This window comes from Ricinus communis, chromosome 8, assembly GCF_019578655.1.
Source record: "Ricinus communis isolate WT05 ecotype wild-type chromosome 8, ASM1957865v1, whole genome shotgun sequence".
Classification (NCBI taxonomy): domain Eukaryota; kingdom Viridiplantae; phylum Streptophyta; class Magnoliopsida; order Malpighiales; family Euphorbiaceae; genus Ricinus; species Ricinus communis.
This window is the reverse complement of record NC_063263.1, coordinates 12,728,304-12,752,885: the sequence shown is the minus strand read 5'-3', so window position 1 is coordinate 12,752,885 and position 24,582 is coordinate 12,728,304. Positions and strand designations below refer to the sequence as shown.

At 34.1% G+C, this 24,582-nt stretch overlaps 3 protein-coding genes across 16 annotated transcripts; 2 read left to right on the top strand and 1 right to left on the bottom strand.

Annotated features, from left to right (window-relative positions):
* The first annotated feature begins 1,673 nt into the window (after positions 1-1,673).
* LOC8285747 lies at positions 1,674-9,872 on the top strand. 12 transcript variants are annotated; one of them, XM_015715404.3, is made up of 19 exons: positions 1,686-1,893; positions 2,406-2,468; positions 2,561-2,610; positions 2,701-2,949; positions 3,042-3,108; positions 3,193-3,419; positions 3,524-3,590; positions 3,674-4,065; positions 4,142-4,208; positions 4,311-4,474; positions 4,550-4,607; positions 4,692-5,038; positions 5,114-5,552; positions 5,637-5,734; positions 5,892-5,935; positions 7,034-7,208; positions 8,093-8,237; positions 8,734-8,861; positions 9,640-9,872. In XM_015715404.3, exons 2-19 carry the CDS (start codon positions 2,411-2,413, stop codon positions 9,784-9,786), a joined length of 2,922 nt encoding a protein of 973 aa, XP_015570890.1. In that variant the 5' UTR covers positions 1,686-1,893; positions 2,406-2,410; the 3' UTR covers positions 9,787-9,872. The 12 variants fall into 12 exon arrangements, 11 of the variants coding, with proteins under 11 accessions (XP_025012012.1, XP_015570886.1, XP_015570888.1 ...); XM_015715400.3 differs by having other exon boundaries at positions 1,681-1,893; positions 2,561-2,949; positions 9,643-9,872; XM_015715402.3 differs by having other exon boundaries at positions 1,682-1,893; positions 2,561-2,949; positions 5,165-5,552.
* Positions 9,873-11,594: 1,722 nt separating this feature from the next.
* On the top strand, positions 11,595-17,258 carry LOC8285746 (phosphatidylinositol/phosphatidylcholine transfer protein SFH8). Of its 2 annotated transcripts, XM_048377874.1 has the most exons (15): positions 11,596-11,799; positions 11,905-12,017; positions 12,675-12,978; positions 13,304-13,403; positions 13,496-13,762; positions 13,850-13,927; positions 14,042-14,143; positions 14,235-14,284; positions 14,465-14,564; positions 14,679-14,774; positions 14,870-14,983; positions 15,398-15,530; positions 15,718-16,118; positions 16,843-16,917; positions 17,014-17,258. In XM_048377874.1, exons 2-15 carry the CDS (start codon positions 11,984-11,986, stop codon positions 17,032-17,034), a joined length of 1,875 nt encoding a protein of 624 aa, XP_048233831.1. In that variant the 5' UTR covers positions 11,596-11,799; positions 11,905-11,983; the 3' UTR covers positions 17,035-17,258. The 2 variants fall into 2 exon arrangements, with proteins under 2 accessions (XP_015570833.1, XP_048233831.1); XM_015715347.3 differs by lacking the exon at positions 17,014-17,258 and having other exon boundaries at positions 11,595-11,799; positions 16,843-16,962.
* A 1,714-nt stretch (positions 17,259-18,972) lies between these two features.
* LOC8285745 (phosphatidylinositol/phosphatidylcholine transfer protein SFH3) lies at positions 18,973-23,911 on the bottom strand. Of its 2 annotated transcripts, none has more exons than XM_025156208.2 (15): positions 23,648-23,911; positions 22,877-23,016; positions 22,493-22,754; positions 22,097-22,196; positions 21,701-21,967; positions 21,481-21,558; positions 21,266-21,367; positions 21,086-21,135; positions 20,833-20,932; positions 20,644-20,724; positions 20,366-20,437; positions 20,050-20,173; positions 19,520-19,896; positions 19,368-19,439; positions 18,973-19,284 (listed from the first exon to the last, which is right to left on the bottom strand). In XM_025156208.2, the coding sequence occupies exons 2-15, from the start codon at positions 22,926-22,928 to the stop codon at positions 19,270-19,272; spliced, it is 1,752 nt and encodes a 583-aa protein (XP_025011976.1). In that variant the 5' UTR covers positions 22,929-23,016; positions 23,648-23,911; the 3' UTR covers positions 18,973-19,269. The 2 variants fall into 2 exon arrangements, with proteins under 2 accessions (XP_025011976.1, XP_015570835.1); XM_015715349.3 differs by lacking the exon at positions 23,648-23,911 and adding an exon at positions 23,480-23,632.
* Positions 23,912-24,582: the final 671 nt, after the last annotated feature.

Here is a 24,582-nt window from a genome sequence, read left to right as displayed (position 1 = left end):
TCGAGCTTTTTATAACTCTCTCTCTATATATATATATATATATATAATTAATTAATTAATTTGAGGGAAAGGAGAGCTCTAACTTTCAGAGGAAGGCCTAACTTTATTTCTATAAGGATACAAGTAATAGCTAAAAAATTAAACATAATGTGTAAGGAAGGAGAGTTATGTGCTTTAGAAAACCTCAAATCAATAGTTTCTATGTTGGGTATGATAAGCCTTCCTCTTTATCAATCTTCAGTGTGTATTTTTTGGGTCGGTTTGGCGTTACTGTGAAGCACCCAATTTTCTAAAATTTAAGTTAAAAGATTAATTTTTTATTTATTTATTATATCTACATTTTAGAAAATGCTCTAGAAAAATATATATTCAGACATCTAATTTTTTTAGTAACTTAGTCATTTTAATATTTTAATATAATAATAATAAATTAATTTATATTTTATAATATTTAAATATTTTGACATATAATTTTATTTAATATGTACATGTATATTGAATGTTAGGTATTTTAATATTAAAAGATAAAATTCAGGCGATAGTTTTATTAAATTTTTGTTAAATTTTTTTATATTAAATTAAGAATTAAAAAATACTATAAAAGATGTTTATTAATTAAATTAAAAATTGTAGATAAAATTAATTAAATGATAAAAATTTAAATGGTGTAAATGGTTTTACTTTATTTAATTCTGTCAGAGTTTGATTCGAAAAACCCACTGAAAAAAGACGAAAGTTAATAAATGAAGATGAAAATGGAAGGAGTGAGAAAAGGCAAAGCCTTATAGGTTAAATTAGGCATGCACAGGCTACGAGGCCTACCGTTGAGCTTTTTGGGCCATAGGTCCAATAGTGGCGGCCTCTTCAAGGAATCGCTATGAAGTAAATAGAAAACGTGGAAGAAAATATTTTAAAATTAATATAAAATTATTTTTTATTATGTAACTTTTTTGGAAATATATTATTTTTTATTTTTCTAAAATAATATACTATAGTTGTTTTTTGTTGTCACTAAAGAAACAAATGAAGATCATATTTTTTAAAAAATAAAGAACTTTTTTATAATGTTTTTACATAATAAAAAAACATTTATGCCATACTTTTATAAAAAACTAATTTTCTAATTTTTCAAAAAAATATTATTATTAGTATTCAATTTATTATTTATTTTTAAATATATATTTATTAATTAATTTTTATTATTTACATATCTTTTAATTAGTTATGATAAGATATAAATAGAGTTTTAGACTTAAAAAAAAAATACTGTGTAGCTATTATTTACTTTTCGTACTTAACAAGTTAATACAATTAACTTATAAGTGGTATTCTACTAATTTAATGTTAATTATATTTATTAAATAATCTTCTATTAATAATATATATTATATAAATTTATACTATTTTATTATACAAAAATTTAGTTTTATTAATTTTAGAATTAAATTTCACTAATTAATTTCACTTCTATTATTAAATTAAAATATTTATTTTGTTTCATTTAAAACATAGAACGATTCCTATATCTGGAGATATTATGTAATTTAATTTCATTTTTATAATATCAAAAAAATTAAAAAATCATACGAAAAATAGAAATGTTATATATGAAGTTAAAAATATTTTTAAAAATAAAATAAAAATAAAAATAGTATACATAAGTTATAAAACATCAAAAAGTTTTGATTAAACTATACAGTGTTAATTGAAACAACGTAGTATTGACATAATTGCAAATTAAAATATAAAAGGCCCTATTTGTCTAACACCACTTCTTGAGCCGCCGTCGTCCTCCTTCACCAATTTCTGTCACGATTCCAGCCGTCATCCTCCTCCAGCCGGCTGCCGCTCTCTTCCTCCAGACGTCATTTTTTTGGCGAGTTATTTACCCAGGTGAACAACTCTTTCTCTCTTCGGCTTCTTTGCATTTCTTTTTTGAGCTTTTTCGTTTTTTTTTTTTCCTTTAATTTTGTGTTTTTGCACATATTGATAACATTAAATGTGCTTGTACAATTTACACTGAGCTGATATTTGTTTTTCTAATGCAAAGCTAGATTGGGTTATGACATTTAATCTGCTTGTACATTTAATCACTTGCTCAAAGAATCAGTTTGAGTTTATGTTAAATTTGCTGACATTTGATGTAAAGTTTATATTTCTCTGTGTATTCTTATCTTGAATAAGGATGATTTTGACACATTTGGTGTCGAGGATTTGTAATATGATGGAAGTCGTGTGATACCAAACTTTAGAATGTAGCAGTTTTAATTAGAAATATGACGATAAAAAATTGTCTTTAACAAAGTAAAATTGAAATTAGAAAAAAATCCATATCTTTTGAAGAAAGTATTACTAGTGTAGACGGTTTTCAAACCTAACATCACTAGATATCAATTCTATTACAGATTTGATGGATTCTGATTGGGATCCTTTTGATGATGTACTTCCGGAACCAGCTTTGGCCCATGGTAAGTGATTACCAGGAAATCATTGCATTGTCGCTCTATTTTGGTTTTGCACTTGCTATGAGATGTGGGTTTGACATAAAATTCTTTTGCAGCTCGGGCTGGTGGGAAGTTTCAACCGAGGGCCAAACCACGACCAAAGAAGGTAGCATCTGCATCTATTTCTTCTATTCTTCCAACCAATGCCAAGGAAAAGTATGTGCCATCCTTACCAACTGCTTTGGACCGAAAACAGTCTGCTCAGTCCGTTGATAATGTGGATGATATATTGACAATTCCAGCTAGTAGTTCTCCAGCTTCATCAACATTACCTGGAAGGGAAGAACATCTGGAGAAAACTGATGAAAACCTGAAATGTGAACCGCTAAAAGATTTAACAGAACTTGTCAGAAGATCAAAGGATCTGCCTTCCGCAGATGCCCTCCCTTTAAAGGTTGTAGTGTCTGATAGAAAAACTGGAGATTCTTGTCTGTCAATAAAAAAGGTAAATATTTATGTTTCCCCTTTCTCTTAGTATTATAGTGCAACTGAATATTCACAAGTTTAATTACCACACTGAAATTGTTTTCATTTTAGACAGATTCTTCACAGCTTGACCTGGACGCATTTGCTGGCAGTATTTGTGATGCTGCAGAAAATAAAGGTAAATAAAGGCATGTTATTATTCCTGATGTTGCACAATTTTCTTCACCTCTCTCTAATTGTACAAAGGTACAACTTGGTACAGCCTTGGTTGACTCTCATACAACAACATCTGTACAGTCCGTTGATGTCCTTGATAAGACTATGGGCCCAGTTGGCCCATCCTTTCCTGAACAGATAATTGAGAGTAACGAGCCATTGGGAGACAGTGAAGTTCTATTTTCTGATGACAGCAACTTGAAATTAATTAACCTTTCACCCAATGAACTTGAATCCAAAGAGGATATGATCTCCAAAGATGACCATGCAGAGGTGAAGCCCAAAAAATGGGTTTTGATTGTCTGTTTATCCTGCCCGTTGCATATTGTATTAGATGACTGGAATTTATTTAAGCTGAAAGTTAATGCTGGTTGTAGGTGAATGAGATGGAGCTTGATTTGGACCCATTTGCTGATATTCTTCCCCCACCTTCCATTAGCAGTGGTAACTAATACTCTTCCGCAAAACCTTTAGTTTTTATCATATTAATAGGCTTATGCTAATTGTTTATAATGATTTCTGCTCAGTGAGAAATGGTGGCAAATTTCAACCTCGAGCAAAGGCCCGACCTAGAAAGGGAACTTCTGAAACAGTTGCTATTGCTGCTTCTACTAGTACAATGGAAGAGCAAGCTAGTCTAGTCTCCCATGTGTCGGATAACCTGCAGCCTGCTAAATTTGTTGATGCTGGAGATGGCAGACTGAGAGATCCTGTTCCGTCATCCTTATATTCCTTGGAGATCTTGGTAAGCAAAGAGTCATTGAGAAATGATGACTACAAGAATTTTGGAGTTCTATTGTCCAGTGATGTCATGAGTTCCGGATTAGTGAATTCTTCACAATTACTTTCTACCGATGCGGTGCATTTAGGTGGTGCTACGAGAGACCTGCATTTTGGATTGGCAAAATCAATGGGAGAGGTAAAGAAGCTATGTCTATTTCCTTTTCTTCTGCTGGTGTTTTTCACTGCATTTTCATAAATCCTATTGTTTCCAGAATACAGACATATTTTCAGGGTTGGAATATATCCATGATCTTGTTACCCAATCTCCAAGTAGCACAGGTGAGTTATGAGAAGTTAAATAACCTCTTGAATCACCTTTTTGAGTTGTCTTCATCTTATTATATGATTAACAATGGTGAAGGTTTCTCTTTTTACCTCCAGAAATTCCAGTTCATTCTTCAAATGAGGAGACGGAAGGATCTAGATTTCCAGCTCAAAATTCTGTTAATTCTTCAGCACTCGGGGCATGTAGTGTGGATCTCCCAGATCCAGTAAGCTGTAATGAAGCAGCCATTTGGACTGATAACAGAAGACCAGAGGTGGAGGTGAGGATCTGTATTCCAGAATACTTTTCTTTTTAAAGTGCTTCGATTGATTCAGTTATTATGTATTAATTTTAGGAAGCAGGGGTTTTTTCTAATTTGGGAAGGCCTGATAATTTATCTGAGTCCATTTCTGGTATTTTCAAAATTAGCTGTGTGCATTATGGACATTCTTCTGTTAATATTTTTTGGTTGTGTACTGATTCTTTATTGATTTAAGAATATAATACTAGAAATTTCCAGCCAAGACAAAAGGTGCAAACTGGAAAGGAGAAATCTACTGTAAGCACTCTTCCACAAGATGCAGTTGATTCTGTCGCATCTTCTTCGAATGCTGAGTTTGAACCTTCTGAAACTATGTACATGGATGTGGGCTCAATTCCTACCTTCCCGTCTGATGATGTTCTTGACTATTCATCCATGAGCTTTAGCAATTGTATTTCACCAGATGCTACTACTTCTGGGTTTCTATTGAATGAGGAACAGATAAACCTTGCTGAAGCTTCTCGCTCCAGTGACCCAAATGTTTTGTGCCAAGAAGATCTACCTGTAGAGGCTGTGAAGGAGGTAATATTACTTCTGATGATTATAGTGCTTTGCTAAGCTGTGCTGATCTCATCCTAACTTTTCAATTTATCTCAGAATTCTAAGAGTAGAAGAAGGAAATCATCTTCATTATTGATTTCTTCTCAGAAGTTTGGTGAAGCCTCATTAGCTGGTGAGATGGGGGGAAGTGGTAAATCATCAAGGCAGCTGAGAAAAAGGACTGCTGCTCCACAACTTGTTGATGAGCCAGAGGATGAAGCTTGTGACAATGACGGCTTTCCTTCTAAAGCTTCTAGTAATTCTATTGCGGATGAAGAAGATGGTGATTATGATTATAGAGTGGATGAAGATAATGATAATGAAGATGCATTGGAAAATAAATCTCGCAAGAAAAGAGCTTCAGAAAAGCTGAAGAAACCTGCAGCTGATGAGGGAAAAACAGTTAGACGACGGAAGAGAGACACTGATGCATCAGAGCAATTAACTCAACAACCACGCAAGAAGTTTTCTCATTCCACCCGCAGGAAAAACAGATGTAATTTCATTATTTCTGTGTCAGTCAATTAGAAAGATTATGATTTCTTATTTTTCTGTTGCTTAGTCTTGGTCTGTTTTGCAGTGAAGGATTTGCTTAGCATGCCAGAGGATGAAATTGATTTTCAGAGGCTTCCTGTCAGAGATATTATTTTGCTTGCAGGGTACAGGGAGAGCTTAGCTGTATGTGCTCTACTTCCTCACTTATTATTATCATTTTTTATAGAAGTTAGCATGATTTGGTTCATCAACAGAACTTTGCTACCCATCTTCATTTTGTGTTTTTGGATTGCTACATTCTAATTTTCACTGCATGACCTTTATTTATTTTTTCTTGCAGAGTAAAGAGGCAAAAGAATCAAAGAATGCTTCAACCAACCAAAGGTAGAAATCTATGATAATAGGGATATGTGGTTGGCTTATATGTTTAGGAGCTATTTATTGCATTCTGAAAGCAATCGTGTTTGCAAAATCTATATATATATATATATATATATATATATGAATATGCACCATTTTGGGTGTAAATGTAACAGTTTCTCTGGCTCTCTGCATGTCATGTTATTTCTGATTTTTGTACTTTATTCTTTGGTAATTCATCAATGGCTTCTTAATAGCTACTTTGGCGGGAAGAAGGCCATTTAAAGCTTTCATATGCAAATTCAGGTTCATGTTTTGCTAGTGCCATGTCTACCTAATTATAAGCTGTGTTCTTAGCCTAAAGATTCTATTTAGTTGGTGCTGGGTTGTAAAAACTGGCCAGGATCATACTTTTCTTATCAAGTCAGAAAAACACTTCTATAGCGTATTAATCTGTAATTTTAGCCTTCTTATCTTCAGGCACAAAGTTGTTATTCCTAATAAAGTGATGAAAACTAAATTATATATAATGATGGCCTGCCTCAGGTGATGAAGCATGCTTATTTTACTGAACTGAGAAAAACAAATGGAGCATAATACAGCAATGTTCTGGTCCATTTTAATACTTTGAGATAACTGGATTTTGTTAAAACAGAACAGGAAGGATGTAGGAAAGAAAAGATTGAAACTTAAAATGTCTCTATCAGAAGTAAGATTATTATGAATTGGGTTTCAGTTTTGGTTACTTGCATTTTCTTTACAAGTGTTTTTCCCATGGACTGCTTGCTTGTGTTTCATGCACATGGAAAGCCTCCAGCAAAAGATAATTTCTATATTTTGTGTAATTATATTTTTGGTTGCACTATGGTAACTTTACTGGTTTAAGTTTTTTAGAAGTTTCCAGATAACTAAATTAGTTGTTTATTTATTTTGATAATTTCGATTTGAAGAATTCATAATATCAAATCATGGTTCTTATCAAATTATCAGCAATTGCTGCTGCTAATGTTCAGATCTTTATTCAATCGTGCTAGTGTTGCAAAAATAGCACTTGGCCGAGTAGTCCTTTTTTGGCTGTCATTGTGATGGTATATGTTGACTTCTACTTTTGGTTGCATGCAGTACTGCAAACTCTTTCCACGGGGAAGATTCTCATAATGAAGAGGACACTGTTACTTCAGAGCAATCTGGAGGACACATTAATGATCAATCAAATATCTTATTCAATTACCACTCCTTCATGGACAAAACACCGACTGCAAGATGGTCGAAACAAGAGACAGAATTATTCTATGAGGTACACGTGGGTTTTAAGTCTAAATTCAGTAATAGATTATATTTTACATCAGCTATGATGCCTTGAACTTTTTACTGAAGAGAACCTCAATATATGTATCTGTTTGGTATTATCAAGTCTTATTGATCTATATCTGAACTTTATGTTATTTTGGACGAGCAGAATCTGTAGCATTGCTTCTCGTGCTAATGAGCCCAATAAAATGACAAGTGGTGCTTTGCACTGTGATGTCTTAATTGCAAAAGGGATGACTATCCATCTATGATTGTTCATTCCTAGATAGACACCAAAAGTTCATGGGACATAATGGTGTATTGTTATGTTGGTCAAGTGGTTGGTTTCATTGTTTTTTCTTTTCAATCATTACAGAACTTTAAAGTTTGTCAAGTACGAGATATACCATCAAATTCCTGTCATAGGAATGTTTTTTCTCTCTTTATGGTTGTTATTTATTTATTTTGTGGCCCAATTTTCTAACATTCTATTGATTTAGGAGACTTTACATTATTTCTAATCCTCTAGCTTCTGCATCGATAATGCTCTCAGTTTAAAATAAGCTTCTCTATGGGTCAGCCAGGTGGCTTAACCGAATGTATAGGAAATGGGGAGATATAATGGGCAATAAAATAGCCTCTGAATTGAGATTGGAGTACTCAAGAAAGAATGTGGGATGCAGTATATAAATCAGAAGATTCTTCCTCTTCTTCTTTCCTGAGACTATAATTTGAGATGGTGGAAATAGCCTTTTTCAGTTTGAGGATTTCTTTTAAATCCTTACTTTTCTTCTTTTGACTCTTCTTTCTTTTGAATGCCTTACTGGGGGTGTTCTGCATTTGCTGCGCGTCTAATATTTCAACCGATGTATGTCTCATTTTGTGCTTTAGGGAATTCAGCAGTTTGGGACCGACCTATCAATGATACAGCAGCTTTTTCCTGGACGAACACGTCATCAAATCAAGTTGAAATATAAGAAGGAAGAACGTCAACATCCATTAAGGCTTTCTGATGCTCTGCGCAATCGTGCTAAAGGTGATATTGTTTTCCACTATGTCCATCCTGATTTATTATTGAAGTTAAGATGAGCATGATTACTACAGATTCGCACTAGATTTACTTTGAATTGGACAATAAGGTATGTATTAAACGATGTTTTCCTGCATTAGTTGAATGCTAGGGTAAGGTTCACTTGGAGAGGTTATATTGGCTGTCATTGGTGGCAGGGGTTGGGTCTTGTTTCATAGTTTAGAGTCATCTTAAACTGTGTTTCTAAGTTCATTGATGTCGTGATATTAGAAACAGGCTAAAAATGTATGCACTAATGTACTCTATCTAGCTCAAGGATATCTAATTGCGTGAAGCTGTAGCTTGTTTACAGATAAGATGGGAGCTTAAGGAGCTCCAACATATGGGGCTTTTGTTGGACTCTATGGAAGCAAATTATTGAAAAACCAAAGTTAGATTAAACTAATTTGTTCTAGATTTTCCATGCTGAAGGTTTTTGTTGTAATGTGATTTTATCTTGCAGATCATTCTCATTTTGAAAAAGTGATTGAGCAGCTGCAACAAGTTGCTACTCAGGCAGAACAAGAGTGTAACAGGGATGCTTCAGTAGATGTTACAGACGAGGAGGCAGAGTTGAATCCTGAAACTAATGTAAGCATCTTATTATTTCCCCTAGGTTCTGTTGAGTGGATATGTTTGCTATATAATGCTATCTTTCTATAGGAGAATTCATATTTATATATATCTGTGCATACATGTAGAATAATTTGACTTGCGAAAATGAGGGAAAGATTGAACTAACTGTTCTAACTTATTCATGTCAGTTTTGGGCTTAACTTGTTATCCGGATCAGCCTGGTAGATTCTATTGATTGTAAATTGGAGACTGCACATTGATGGTCACTGTAGTTCCCATTGAAATTGTTCCAAGTGATTATTTGATATTATTCCTGCATTGAGATATTTTAATTAAATAGTTTCAGTAGTTGGAGTAATGATCACGGTTCTTGTATCCTGAATTTTACAATAGAAGAGCGGACTTGTCAGCAGCTTATGGTTAATATATGTATTAAAATGGGCCTTGTTATTGTTACCATTATTATCAACCATATGACTCTTGGCTCTGCTGTCTTATGAATTGATGTAGATACTATTTTATGTTATGGAGATATGTTCATCTTGCTGCTCTTTAAGTGAGACATGCAAGTAACAAATACTTGATTTTAGAAGTTTAAGGAAAGTCCAGTTACAGTGTCTAGATATGACAATGGTGATTAATCTTCTAACGGTAGCAAACTTCTTTAATTAGTCCTACTTGTGATGCAGCGTTATCTATAATGTGATCTACAATCCAGGGTTCATATCCTAATTAGTCTCTATATATTATGAATGTTCACGTTTTATCATTTCATGTTTCAATGTGCTTGCAGCAGGAAACAACAAAATCTGAGCGGTATGAGGATGTAACCGTGGAAGATCGGGAAGGAGATGTAAATGAAGAAGTTCATAGTCCTTCAAAATATGATGAAGATGATGATGACCTGGATATATGGAGTTCATATAAAAGTGTATTTTAGATATCAGAATTAAGAGGGGTATTGGTATTTACATTGCTCTTCTGTAAACATCCATATTTTTGGCTTGAAAGAATTTTTTTGGGTTATCAACTGTTCTTTGTGCCATTCACTTACTGTTGATTTCTTTTGAACTTGCCTGGGAAAAACTGTAATATTTTTCCGTTAAATCTTCTAATTTAAAAGCAAAAGCAGAAAGTACCATTTCTATACGGTTTGGTGACAACACGTAATGTTTCAGGATCAAAAGAAATCAATTTATGAACATGGTGAAATTTTATGTACAAAGAAAATGAGATTCATGTATTTAATTAGGCGTTCTTCCATGGTGGTATTTTCAGCTGCCAGCAAATCAAAAAAATTATTATGCACCAGTACAATAGAGAGCAACTTAACTAAAGAGTGTCCCATCTGAGTCATCTCTATCAATACAACAAATTGTTGACATCGATATCAACTACAGAACCTGTTTGTATTTGGGTGAGTTGTGCTATTTTTTATGCCCTACTGTATTGCAGTTGACTTTTGTATCAACTGTCAATAAAAAGACAGTTTCTTTTCTTTTGGCATTAAAATAGGGACAGCATGGCATAAGCCATAAGTCAAATTAAAAGAAAATTAATCAATTGTTTATGTTTATGGATAAGTGAATCGCATTCTTTATTTTGGGACCCTATGTAGCAGTTGCCATCTTTCTACTTGCAAATTATTAGAAAAGTTCTGTTATTCACCTATTTGATGTTTTTTTTCTTCTTTATTACTAATGTACCTAATAATTTTCTTGGTAATACACACTTATAATTACCTCAGTATTACCCTTAGATTACTGTCATAAAATGAGGTTTATTATTAGGACCCCAAAATACCCATCAAGAAAGTTCAGTTAAGAGCCTACTTTTGTGGTGGCAGCAACCATAACTTTGAAATGGGAAGTTGTTTTCAAGTCTTCTCATTATTAGAAACCCTAGATTTTACTCCATCAATTACTTGAGTTTTAAGAAAATCAGTTGCCATTTGTTGATGGGCTCCACTCCTCAAAAATTGTTTCTATTCAATCAAGACAGCTACCTAAGTGCAAAAAAATTAAACAAACAAAAAAGAGAAAAGGAAGCTTATATTAGTTTTGACTTAAAACTTTGCAGGGATGACCATGGCCATGTCTGAACGCGCTGGCTTTTTCCCTGTGGCTTCTAGTTCTCTTCCACCCAGCCAGAGAGCTCCATCCAGTTAGCACCGTCGCCCGCGGCGATGATTTTTTATTTAATTTTTTTATGCTTTCCATGCATGCATTTACTGCTATTATTAGTGTTTCATGTTCGTTCTTTATTTTGTCTCTCCTCCCTTGTATCATGATTAATTATGTTTGCTGTGGTCTTCAAAGTCAACCTTGAAAATTTCCCAATTTACCTATGTTAACCTTTCTTTATCCACTACATTTTATAAATTTTAATAAAATAATTAAAAAATAACTGAAAAATAATTATATTTTAATAAAATAATTCAAAATAACTGAAAAATAATTATATTTTAATTATTTTTTTTTAAAAATAATTTTTAGAAAGTTCTCAAAAGAAAATAAAAGCAAAACAAATGGAAAAAGATAAATAAAAATCTCATTATTAGCTTAAAAATGCCAATGGCATGATTACTGGTAACATCCAAAAATAAAACAGCCGGCAAGATTCGTATACATGTACGAAGCGTCTTCACTGTCCGAATGACACGTGGAATTCGGCTCGAACCCAATACATCTCTTGGCCCCACCTTTTACCCAATTAGTTCGCCACCTATAAATCCAACTCTCACTTTCTCTGTCTACTCCCTTCTCTTCTCTGTCTCTCTCTAGAAAACGCTCCCATTTCGCCGTCGTTTAATCGGCGAATCTTATTTATTCCTATTTATATAAATTTGTATTATCTTCCGTTACATCGATCTCCCTTTAAAATTCCCTGCTTTTATGCATTTAATGACCATCTGATCTCCCTCGTGATCCGTGCTCACTACAATTATCTCCTCGTGAGTTTTTTTTTCTTCTAATTATTATTTCATCTTTATTTTAATTCTCTTACTATTTTCAGTTGAATTGGGGGTTTTTGATGAGAATGTGGTGTTATTTTGTAGTGTCTGTTGATTGATTGTTCAGTTATAAGCAGCAGAGCTTCATAAGTAAGCCTCGAATTTCGTGCAAACAAGCCGGGAAATGTCTGGCCCACTGGATCGCTTTGCTAGACCTTGTGAGTTTAATTTCAGTGTACTTGTTTACGTCTTGTGGTTCTGTTTTTGTCTTCTGATTTATTTTGTGCGTGTGTATTTTTGGTTTATTTATTGTTTTGGCTGATTTTAGGGTTTTCCTGTAGTTTCTTACTGTTTGGTTGCTGAGAAAGTTGAAGGATATATGTTAGAGGCTTTAATTACCTAAAAATTAAAGAACTCTTACGATTCTTCAAATGTAGCATGATTTTCAATTGTGGCATAAACTATTAGAATTGTGTGAAACCTAGAATGCATAAAAAATTTGGCCAAGAGTTCCAGCGATTGTACCACATGTTCTCTATTTCATCAACGTATATACTTGCTTTAGAGACCAATTTATTTATATTTTGCTGTAATATATAATAAATTTAATAACTTATGCTACATTCCAAAAAAATAGTGAAAACTTCATTATTTCTTATTTGGATAAGTAAGGCTACATGAGAAGTGATTGTCTTTTCGGTTCTTTTTATTATGTTTTTGAAATGTCTAATATGTCCTTGGTTGCAACTTAGGATTGTTAAGCTTGGTAGTTTTGATTCATGTATTACAAGCTGTCTTTTGTTCTACTAATGCACAATGTAATTTATTGCTCTGTTATTTGGCTGTTTATTTAATTTTGATGTGGCGATTTCCAGGTTTTGAGGGGTTTTCGGGCAGCGATGAGAGAAGAGAGAGAAAATCCGATTTTGAGAACTCTGAAGATGAGAGGCGAACAAGAATTGGATCACTGAAGAAGAAAGCAATTAATGCATCCACTAAATTCAAGCATTCTTTAAAGAAAAAGAGTAATAGAAGAAAGAGTGATGGTAGAGTTAGCTCTGTTTCGATTGAGGATGTTCGGGATGTTGAGGAACTTCAAGCTGTTGATGAATTCAGACAGGCATTGATTATGGATGAATTATTACCGGAAAGACATGATGATTACCATATGATGTTGAGGTGTGCAAACATCTAATTTCATATGTTTTCTGTTTATCTTTATACAATAACTGTGATTGTTTGGAATTATTGCTACAATTTTCTTAACAAGAAAAACAACTTAACATGGCCATTGGGTTGTTAGTGAATAATGTTTGGTCATGAACATTTATGCCTCAACACTGCAACCATCATAATTTTGAGATGCTTTCTTTCATATATAGTTCGATTCCATCTCGATCATTTCCACTGCTTTCCAGTTCTGGTTCATGTTATACTTCATGCTCTTACACTGCCTGTGTCACCTTTATTTTAAGTAACATTTTAAGTCCTTTGCATCTCATAGGTTCTTAAAAGCTAGGAAGTTTGACATTGAAAAAGCAAAGCACATGTGGGCTGATATGCTCCAGTGGAGGAAGGAATTTGGTGCTGATACTGTTATAGAGGTGCTACATTTAATAATTTCCTTGAAATTTCTGTTATTACTCTTGATCCTTTTTCATCTATCATTTTGTTCGCTGTCCTTTTGTGTTTTCAGGATTTTGAATTTAAAGAGTTGAGTGAAGTTTTGAAGTATTACCCACATGGTAATCATGGTGTCGATAAAGATGGGAGACCTGTTTATATTGAAAGATTGGGAAAAGTTGATCCCCACAAACTTATGCATGTTACAACTATGGACCGGTATGTAAAATACCATGTGAGAGAGTTTGAGAAAAGCTTAAAAATAAAGTTTCCAGCTTGCACCATTGCTGCAAAGAGGCATATAGATTCAAGCACAACAATATTAGATGTTCAGGGCGTGGTATGTAGTATGTAATATTGCAGAGTATATATCTGGAGTATCAGCATATCTGGCTATTCATTCTTCTTTTCATTCTTTATTAATCAGGGTCTTAAGAACTTCACCAAGAGTGCACGGGATCTCATCATGCGGCTCCAGAAGATTGATGGTGACAATTACCCCGAGGTTTGGACATTTTACCTTACCTTATTGAATCCTGAGATGTGCACTCTTTCTGTTCTGGAGCTCAATTTAAGTCAAATTCCAAAGTGATTTTTCATGCTTCTTTAATCAATGCAGACACTCCACCAAATGTTCATCATCAATGCTGGTCCTGGATTTAGGTTGCTATGGAACACTGTGAAGACTTTTCTAGATCCCAAAACCACCTCCAAGATTCATGTATGTAAAATTTATCTCTTCTATTCATGGAAGCATAACAGATATTGCTTGTTTACCTTTTTAAATGTATTTTTTTGGTGGAACTCATTAGGTTCTTGGAAACAAGTACCAGAGCAAACTGCTTGAGATGATTGATGCCAGGTAAAGGGGCTGAATTTAGCTATAGTACATTTGCTTTCTTTAAATAAAAAATTCTAAATTCATCTGTGTATTTTATTTTCTTCAAGTCTTTGTTTCTTCTCCCTTCCAATGGTCATGCTTTCTACTCATTCGAGGTGTATACTTGGTATTAGAATTTAAAAGAGCTTGTGATTCCTGCAGTGAATTGCCAGAATTTCTTGGTGGTACCTGTACATGTGCAGATCAGGGAGGTTGTCTTCGATCAGATAAGGGACCATGGAGAAACCCAGAAATTTTGAAGGTTATTAGCTATATGTGCTATAGATATTAGATGTCTTGTACTCCTTTTTTCTTTCCCCTCTATACTTGTTTATAATCAAGTAATAACGAGTATCTTGCATTTATTTTGTTTCAGATGGTACTTAATGGTGAAGCAAGACGTGCTAGGCAGGTTGTAAAAGTTTTAAACAGTGAGGGGAAGTTTATCTATGCTAAGCCACATTACCCAATGGTAAGACTTATCAAAATTCATCAGTTTCATATGGACATGTGGAAATTTTCTTTCTCCTCATGATAAGCATATTTCTGCAAAATATTTTAATGCAGATTAAAGGCAGTGATACATCCACCGCAGAGTCTGGATCTGAAGCTGAAGATATCGCTTCTCCTAAAGCACTGAAGAGTTATTCACATCTTAGACTGACTCCTGTTCGCGAAGAAGTATGTTTAGGTGTTTTAATATGTTAGTATGCTAAATATGTTCGAACATGGTTTACTATTGTAATTCACAATTTATTTGCATGAGTAATTTGGAAGATGAGATAGTAATTCGAGCCTCCAAAGGCTGTTATTGAACCAAAATGAGAATAATTATGTAGTAGAACTTCTTATGCACTATTTTCTTTACTTGCAAAATAGCTCTCTTTTAGAAATTTCTTTTAAACATTTCTTCTTCTGTCAGTTACAACTTGACAAAACATCAACATGTTTTGGATGTGGTGTCAACATTCAAAATTTTTCTTTTACAAGTAATGCTCAAAAGCTAGTAGTAAACTGACCAATTCATGCTGTCTTGTTTGTGGTGTTTTGGATTTGGTGGGTTATTTGACGTAATTATGTTTCTTGATATTGCAGGCTAAGGTAATTGGAAAGGCTAGCTATGCTGCTAACTTCTCAGGGTATGATGAATATGTCCCTATGGTTGACAAAGCTGTTGATTCTGGTTGGAAAAAGCAATCGTCAACCCAGAGGCCTTCTATTTCTAAAGGTTTGGTTTATTTTTAATTCCTTCAATTGTTGGGAATTTGTCTATTTTTGTTGGAATATCCTCCTAGACTTGCTATTGTAGTTCAGTTACCTTACTAGCTGAAATTATGATCAACTATATTTATTTAGTCAATACATTTCCTTGTTCTTTTTCTTTAACCTGATAACTATGAATTTGGTACTTGCAGCAACATTTACTCTTCCTAACACTCAAAAGAGTCCAGAAGGAATTCACGTTAGAATTTTGGTAGCAGTTGTGGCTTTCTTCATGACACTTTTCACTCTTTTCCGTACGATGGTGTCTCATGTGACTAAGAGGCTTCCCTACCCATCTTCTGACAATAATTCAACATCCCCTGTGCTCACCTCTGATGCAACACAAGAAGAGTTTCGTCCCCCATCACCAACTCCAGTTTTTACTGAGGCAGATCTCCTATCGTCTGTACTGAAAAGGTTAGGTGAGCTCGAGGAGAAAGTTGATACACTTAAAGCCAAACCATCAGAAATGCCTTACGAGAAAGAGGAGTTACTGAATGCTGCCGTTTGTCGTGTGGATGCCCTAGAAGCTGAGCTAATTGCTACTAAAAAGGTATAATTGCTTTAGTGCTATATATTTATTACTGATGTTTCTGAATCTTTGTTGTTGATGTATGATCACACTGTTAAAGAGTGCTTTAACTGTTCTGTGGTGGCCACAACATGACCTATTATATATAAGCTGTGGTTTAAGCTCTTATTTGGACAACACCTTTTCTTTTTTTCGTGAACTTCTGGTACTGATTGCAAATTATTTCTGCTTCAGCATGTGGACCTAGTGTGATCATTTTGTAGGAATCTGGCTACAGATTTTGTTTTCATTATGTGAGCACCTTGGCCTTGCTGGCTTCCGAGTGTTTTGCTTGAAAAGCAATGTCGGTTTCACTTTCACCTGGTGGTATACATGTCATCATGATCTTATAACATGCTATCAAGTATCTTACTTTTATATGTCCAGGAAAATTTTGCCTTAGGACCAATTTTTGTTGGATGATGGAAAAACTAAACTTTATCTTGTTATCAACCAAAGCTTTCTACTTTCAAGAATATTAACAGACTTTATGGTTAATTTTCTGTAGACTGCTATTAGTTAGAAATCATTAATTACTAGTCTTTTGCAGCTGTTCTTTTTCTTAATTGTTTGCATGCTATTGGAGTGTCTTCCTTTTTGTTTTATTTTCCATACTGTTTGTTGCTGCCCCAGATGGTGCATCAACTGTTTACTCCCCTTTTTGAAGCAAGCTTAATGTTCTTGATCACTTGTTCTTCTTGAACAGGCACTACATGAAGCTTTAATGAGGCAAGAAGAATTGCTTGCTTACATAGACAGTCAAGAAGAAGCCAAGTTCCGGGTACGCGGATCCTCTTTTATTTACATATAGCTATAGGAATTTTGTCTTTAGTTTCATTAGTAATACATCTGGCTGATATTTGTCTCTGCATATCAGAAAAAGAAGTTTTGCTGGTAAGGTTGTTTTGCCAATGGAGAGAAGACTGATAACTTCTTGGCTGGCACTGTGATTATCTTTTCTATACAAGTGTTTTAACATACACGGCCCAATGTTGATTGTGCTGAGAACACACTTTCTAATTGATGCGAGTTCCTGATTGCAAAGGAACACAGACTTGTAAGGAAACTATTGTGTAACTAGTAATACCCTGAAATCATATTTGTGTGGTTTGGTTTGTTCAATTTTCTGCCCTTTTTGCATGTATTTTTCTGGTACAAATGAACCTGTGAATTGTTGAGGCTTTCCTTTTCAGGCAGGCAGCGCAGCTGCATATCATATCATCCCAGTGGGTTTATATGTCACAACTTTGTCTTGTCAGCAGCTGCCCTATTTTGTGTGCTATCAATTTCTGTTTCTGGTTTTTGATCTTTCAGTTGTCGAAAAAATTATTATTAAAAAGGTTTTTTTTTTTTTCCGTTTTACTTAAAATAAAATTAAAAAGTAGTTACAACTCGGAAAAATCATTAAAAAAATGTTTTTTTTTCCCACTGTTTTCCACAGTAAGTATTTTGAATCTGAGAAGTAAAAACCCAATACGAGAAACAGAAAAGATAGCAAACAAAGATGGAATTAATTTGTACTATATTCTTCAGACTTTAAAGTATAAAATTGAGTCACCTGAGTGGATAGGATTGTGTTGATTCTTGTCTATCAATTACTTAACAAGCATATATTTTTCCATAGTAGAATTGGTATTTTCCTGACCTCTTCTAATGGTAATAAAAAAATCTATATCTATAATCTTGGTCAATTTTTTTAATTTTGATAAAAATAATTTGAGTTGTAAAATTATTTACAATTTCAGCTAATTTGATTTTAGTTAAAATTGTTTAATTTCATTAATGATGTGACTTATTCATATCATTTCATATGTCCGGTGAAATTTCAATCCAGAATTGAAGATTGATTATTGCTCATGATTTTGCAGTTTGGACCATTTCTATCAAAACTCAAAAAGATTAATCAACATTGGCAAAGATTTGAACTTTTTTCCTATATATTCATATTTTGCTCAACTTTGTGGAAGAAAATACTGGGTATATATATTCTTGTGTGACTGTTGGCATAGGTGCTTACAGGCAATTAAGCCTAACTTTTAGACTATAGAATATAGCATGGAAATCAGGGAGCAAGCTTATTCAGGACCAGGCAAGAATCTTTATATATATATATATACATATATATGTTACTTTTAGTAATCTGCAGAAATAGAATGAATAATTGGTGGAACTCTTGCCGGGATCCCCACAAGAAATGCAGTAATAAATGGTCGTCTTAGTAATGGTGGCATGGCCTGAACATGTAATGTAATCCTGTCCGTCTGAATGACAATCTGAATCCGAATTAAGATTGCGGACAAGGACAAAAACTGACATACATAAACACAATTCTGGCACAATCATAGTCCACAGATCACTTTTTCTTTTTAACTAAACAACTATAATTAATTCAGTGCAATACGGTTTTAAGTTATAAAGATTTAGATCAAACTAACAGAATTTTCTTATTTGTTGATAAAAATATTTTAACACTAAAGTAGATTTTATACTTAATTCAGTTCGGTTTACTTTTTTAGTTGATTTGATTAATAAAAAGTTGAGTTTATATAGTTGGATTTTACCTTTTTATTTAGTTTAATTTGAGTTTATTAAAAAATAAATCATTTTATTTGGTCTGAATGCTGGCTTGTAATTTTTATTAGCTCCTCCAATTTTTAAAAGAAAAAACATCAAATCAATGAATTTAGAACAAAAATATTCGTTAACATGCGTGTATTCTTTCATATGGGAAAGAAATGTTCATATGGTTTTGCACACAGTAAGTTCTGTAAAAAGTTATAATGTGTAGACATTTTTTGTTTTTAAAAATATTGAACACATATATTTTCTTGGCAAATTCAGTGACAAGTCGCTAGAACTTTGACTAACCATTTATCTTTGATTTTGGTTACAGAAACAACTCGATCGATTACAGGGAAGTCCATAATAATCACTCCAGCTTGCACAATTATGAACAAGAAACCCCAGAAAAATGTATTATACAAAGCAGAAAACACTCAGAATAATAATAATAATAATAATAATAATTACAGGGCAGAAAGACTTCTATCGCCACCAATATCAGTAAATTTTATCATGCTATATGTGGAGAATTGCAGAAAAAGCAGCAGCACTGTGGTTATGGATTTCCCAGTTAAAATCCGAAAAACTGAAATGTCGGAAAAGAAAATTTAGTTAGGATTTTTCTTGTGCATGAGTAACTAAAAAAGAACAGTTGCCACATTTGCTTACCTTCTTCTTCTTCTTCTTCTTTTCAACGTACTCCATGAGTTCCTGATGTTTAGCAACTGCATCATCCAGTGCCTATACGAACAAGAATCAGAAACATTAATGGTACTGTTTGTCATGACGTAGTTATTTTAAAGCAGAGATCAGGTAGGTACCTTCTTGGTTGCAGCCAGCTCTTGCTCCAGGACATCAGCGCGCCTTATGGCAGCATTCAGCAATTCCTCCTTTTCAGGTGGCATGACTTGAGGTTTTGTGGCGAGAACATTCAGCTTCTCTTCCATAGCAGCCATGCGAATCATCATGTTCTTGTAGTCAGCAGTGGGGATGGAAGCTGGTGGCAGTGCGCGGCCTTTCACCATTGCATCATCATAGTAAACCTGATTACCATAGATAGCAGCTTCAGTAAGTCTTCGTGGCATGTTGCGTGTCATGCGAACCATGGTCACAATCCCCATCACCAAGGCCATAACCCCACTTATGATTGGATTGTTAATTGAATCAGCCCTACAACCACCATGCAGTGGGAACTGATCTGCAAAATTTGGAAATTGATTTGTAATGTTGATAATCGAATACATCCTTGAAAATTGTAGAAAGCAACTGAATGTGGAGTGCATGTATCTGACGCAAAGATTGATAAGCTCTGATTTTGATGAAACAAATGTATCACATATAAATTGCATACCTCTGGAGACGTCGAATCCATTATTGTCCATTGGAGTGTGCCAAGCAGAATCGACAGACTTGTCAACCATTGGAATGAGTTTGTCAAAGTTGTTGACGATATTGGTCTGGTTGCCAATAGGAAACTGCAAACACATAACGGAGATACAAGAAAAAAAAATGACAGAAGGCAAAGGCGAGATAATGCAGGAGATTAGTTTAACAGGATGATTCAGGATTAGAAAAGGCCAAGATAACTTGATAAACTTTCAAGCTAATATTTCAGCCTTTTCATTATTGTGCGTTGCTGATATAAGATGGGATTTCAGGAAACTTACTTCTTCAGTGAATGGAGAGAGTTTTGGATGCTCAACATGCACAGTTGCTTCTACTGTGAAAGAATCACATCTCTTCATGTTGTTAAAACACCACCAGCAAAAGGGAAAAGAAAAGAGGGAGAAGTTCAGCAATCAATCAATGGCATAAAAACTCAAAGAGTTGGGCAAAAGAAATCGTGCCCAATTGGTGCATTTTAAATGTAGTAATGAGAGAGTCAAGAACCCATGAAAACTGAAGTACCACAATCTGGCTAGGAAAAAGCTACCAATGTGCATACCTTCTCATCTTCAGAAATTTTCTTCTCCTCAATTCCTGACAGAGTTCTCCTACGGCATGTGGCTCCCCCATTTTGCACCACCTGGATCACAAAATGGAAAAATTCCTTTTTAACTGTCTCCTATACGCATACACTCCGTAAATGAAATGAAATGTATCAAGTAGAATGCACAAGTAGCAACAGTTTTACCTTCATTATTTCTGGATCATGCCATGGACCCTTATCAGAGCGCATACAGCCGCCCTTATCAGCACAATTACAAGTACCACCCAGAAACTCTGGCAGCTCACTGGTTGCAGTTGAGGAAAAGAGAAAAGGGCATGTGGCTTAGCAGAGAAATTTAGAAGATATACTCTTGTAACAAGTATATAAAAACAGGAAGATTTAAAAAAAAGAAATTAGATTATACAAGTTTCCTGTAATACAGCAAGAATTAACTTACCTAGCATCAATTACTTCAAGCAACTTGCTCTGGTATTTGCTACCGAGGACCTGGCAGAAATATCATTTAATAATTTAGTGACAGTACTAGAATTGAAGAAGTGCTTTTGTTTCTTTGTTTATTCTTTCCTTGTAATTGAGGCAGCAGCCTTTAAAGATGAAGCAGATGATGAATACTCACATGGATTTTGGCAGCAGTCTTGGGATCAAGGAACTGCTTAACGGTGTTCCATAACAGCCTGAATCCTGCCCCACCATTGATGATGAACATGCGGTTCAGGGTCTGCAAATAATGAAGGCATTCAATTAATATCAGGTATAACAAGAATATGTAATTCATCCAATGGAAGAAAGCAAAGATCATGAAGGAGACAAGCTTAAAAGAAAAATGACTACCTCGGGGTAATTGTCACCGTCAATCTTTTGAATACGACTAATGAGTTCCCTTGCTGTTTTAGTGAATTGTTTAAGACCCTAAGTCATGGAAACTTGGTGTTAGACTTGTCTAAAATCAGAGCAAGAAATTGAAGGCAATTCAAAGTCTCAAAGCTTGAGATGTTACGACAACTATTCTAATGGATTTACATAGTTTAGAAAGTAAGAATCCTGAACATACCACTCCTTGCACATCCAAAATGGTGGTGCTCTGGTCAATGTGCTTCTTTGCTGCAACTGAACAGGCTGGGAACTTATAAGCAAAGGTTTTCTCAAACTCCCTAACATGGTACTTCACATATCGCTCTAATGTTGTGACTTGCAGCAGCTTGTTAGCATCAACATCACCAAGTTTCTCAATGTATACAGGTCGCCCCTCCTTATCAATACCATGGTATCCCTGTGGATAGTATTTCACGACTTCATCCAATTCCTGGAACTCAAAGTCCTGAAGAAACATGGAAAATAAAGTTCAGAGGACAACATGGATGCCAGACATATCAGGAGATTCCATAGGGTGACTAATACAATGGCATTACAGAGGAAATTATTCTTTCAACCAGTTTTTGTTAATTACCTCTATGATTGTGTCAGTGCCAAATTCCTTCCTCCACTGGAGCATATCAGACCACATTTGCTTTGCTTTCTCAGCATCAAATTTCCTGGCCTTCAAAAACCTGAAAATCGTGATAATAACGACCCAAGTCATTGTCTGTTACATCAGAACGACTACCACTTTGCTTTAATTATCATCCAGTCAAATATAGAGAAACCAATCTTAAATGCACAAATGTTATGATAAGACCTCTAAAAATCTCCTGATGAAGAATATGTTATCACAAGCAAACTCTTTTTTTCCCTTTTCTGTGAATTCCTGGGACAATATTCTTGTCCTAGCATTGAACAAATTAGAAGCAGAGATAGTGTGTAAACACAGCCTCAATCATCTGCTGAAAAGGAAAAGGTAAATAACCTGAGCATCAAATGGTGATCATCATGTTTAGAGGGCAGAAGCTCATCAAGGATAAGTACTTGGCGAAATGCATCCACTGCCTGCAATTCCTCAGCATTAATATCGTCCTCAATTGCAACAGACATCACTCTGCTGTGTCTGCGGCCCTTCTTTGTCAAGGAGTTCCTGAACTTGTTGGAGGCATTAATTGCCTTCTTCTTCAAAGCTGCAAGCCTAGTCTTCCTCTCATCCTCAACGTTATCAGTGTCAGATTTCTCTGGACCTGCATAATCAATATTCAGAGGTAAACACATTTAAAGATATTAATACAACAACTTAGATATATGAACCAGGATCTGCAAATTAACATAAGCCATCAACCTTTTTATATCGTCGAACGCGTACCTGCTTTGATATGTCTATCAAGCGGCCCAGACTGTGTGTCGGCCATGGCCATGATTAAATTCCGAAAGGTCTATCAATCTCAAGATGGCAAAAATAATATGCACCCAAAAAATATTGCTCCTTAATAAAGACTTATATGCCTGCAACCATATAAAGAGATCCAAGAAAATAAAAGATCCAAAGTGAAACAAACGCGTCCTTGCAGTAGCACTTCAAAACATCAAAACTAAAAAAAGTTAAAGCATCCGAGTTTCTAATGAGAAAAGTCATTGCAACAGAAATACTAAACAATGGCTCACTTGCATGTACATTCTGACCCTATGCAATAATATTGGCATGTTAAGAACTTGCACATCAAAACCAATGCATAAAACATTGCAAAATGAAACTACATTTCATGCTAGCCAGCCTACAAAAATGTATGAAACAAAACCAAATTAAATTCTCCAGAAGAAACAAATGTATTTAAGAGTTTACATGCTGAATGATAAAAAAGTATACAAATTCAGAAGCATATTAACAACAAGGGTAGCTAAAGATGATGAAGAAAATGCAAGAACTGGATGAGTTTAGTGGAAGAAGAAGAAGAGAAAGAGATTATACCAATTGGCAAGAATGAAAGGAACCATGAGAGAAAAAGAAGGGTAAGTATATAAGGAAGCGAAGACTGAAGATTTCTAAAATCCTGAGGCCCCTAAGAGGACGGCTCCAAAAATGGATAGAAAGATATATATGATATGTTACAAATTTAGAGAGAGGAAAAAAAGAGACCTTTCTTGCATTAGATATTGACAGGCTGTTGTTATTCTGTTGAGAAAATATAGAGATGGGAAGCTAAATGCAAGCCACTCCGTCGGATTTTTGTGCTCCAAAAAACGCGCATGAAATCTTTAACCAACTTACTAACAAATGTCTCTTCTTTTCTTCTTTTTTCTTTTCCCGGGAAAATCCATATGTATATTATGGGATCTAAAATCTGTTACATTTTTCTTTCTGGTTTTCTATCTTTAGCATGTTTTGTTATATCTTTTTCTTTTCTCTTCATTCTATTCTCAAGTTTGTCCACTCCAAACTAATGATGAGGTTAATCATGATATCTATTTGAATACAAACTATACAAGGGATATTCTAAAAAAAAAAAAAAAAAAAAAACAAACAAACTCATTCTAAATAATAATAAAAACCACTATTTTTTTGTCTAATTATTGAGAACAGCTTTAGAAAAAAGATTATAATTTCTTACAAAAAGTAATTTCTATAACTTAAAGTGTTTTCAGAAATAGCTTTTAATATTAAAAATAAATAAAATAAAATTTGATAATTACAGTTAAAAAAAGTTTAATTTCAACTTTGAATAAGATGATATGCATTTCTTTAAATTATAAATATATATTTTAAATATATAGTTAAATTAAAACTCTTAAAATATTATAATATAATTATTTAAAGTAAGTATTGATAGAAGCACAAGTCAATTGCTTGTTTGCGGTGCTCCACTAAGTTATGGGTACGTATTTTTGTTGCTTCTAACTAGCAATTGGAAGATTTGTCTTCTAATCTATTATATTAGATTAAAGAGTTGATGTCCATCTCCTTTTAACCTCTTCAGGGTTACTTTCTTTGTTTTCTTTTTTGGTTCATTTGCTTTATTTGTATTTTTCTGAGTATTACATTTTACAAATTTGACTTCATTTAAAATATAATTA

Coding starts and splice junctions, on each gene's coding strand:
- LOC8285747 (XM_002512898.4), top strand. CDS start 2,411: ATGGATTCTGATTGGGATCCTTTTGATGATGTACTTCCGGAACCAGCT. Junction 3,591..3,673: donor CCCACCTTCCATTAGCAGTG/GTAACTAATACT, acceptor ATTTCTGCTCAG/TGAGAAATGGTGGCAAATTT. Junction 5,936..7,033: donor AATGCTTCAACCAACCAAAG/GTAGAAATCTAT, acceptor GGTTGCATGCAG/TACTGCAAACTCTTTCCACG.
- LOC8285746 (XM_015715347.3), top strand. CDS start 11,984: ATGTCTGGCCCACTGGATCGCTTTGCTAGACCTT. Junction 12,018..12,674: donor GGATCGCTTTGCTAGACCTT/GTGAGTTTAATT, acceptor GGCGATTTCCAG/GTTTTGAGGGGTTTTCGGGC. Junction 13,928..14,041: donor ATGGTGACAATTACCCCGAG/GTTTGGACATTT, acceptor TAATCAATGCAG/ACACTCCACCAAATGTTCAT.
- LOC8285745 (XM_025156208.2), bottom strand. CDS start 22,928: ATGGCCATGGCCGACACACAGTCTGGGCCGCTTGATAGACATATCAAA. Junction 22,755..22,876: donor TGATAGACATATCAAAGCAG/GTACGCGTTCGA, acceptor TTGATTATGCAG/GTCCAGAGAAATCTGACACT. Junction 21,559..21,700: donor TTTTGGATGTGCAAGGAGTG/GTATGTTCAGGA, acceptor TCCATGACTTAG/GGTCTTAAACAATTCACTAA.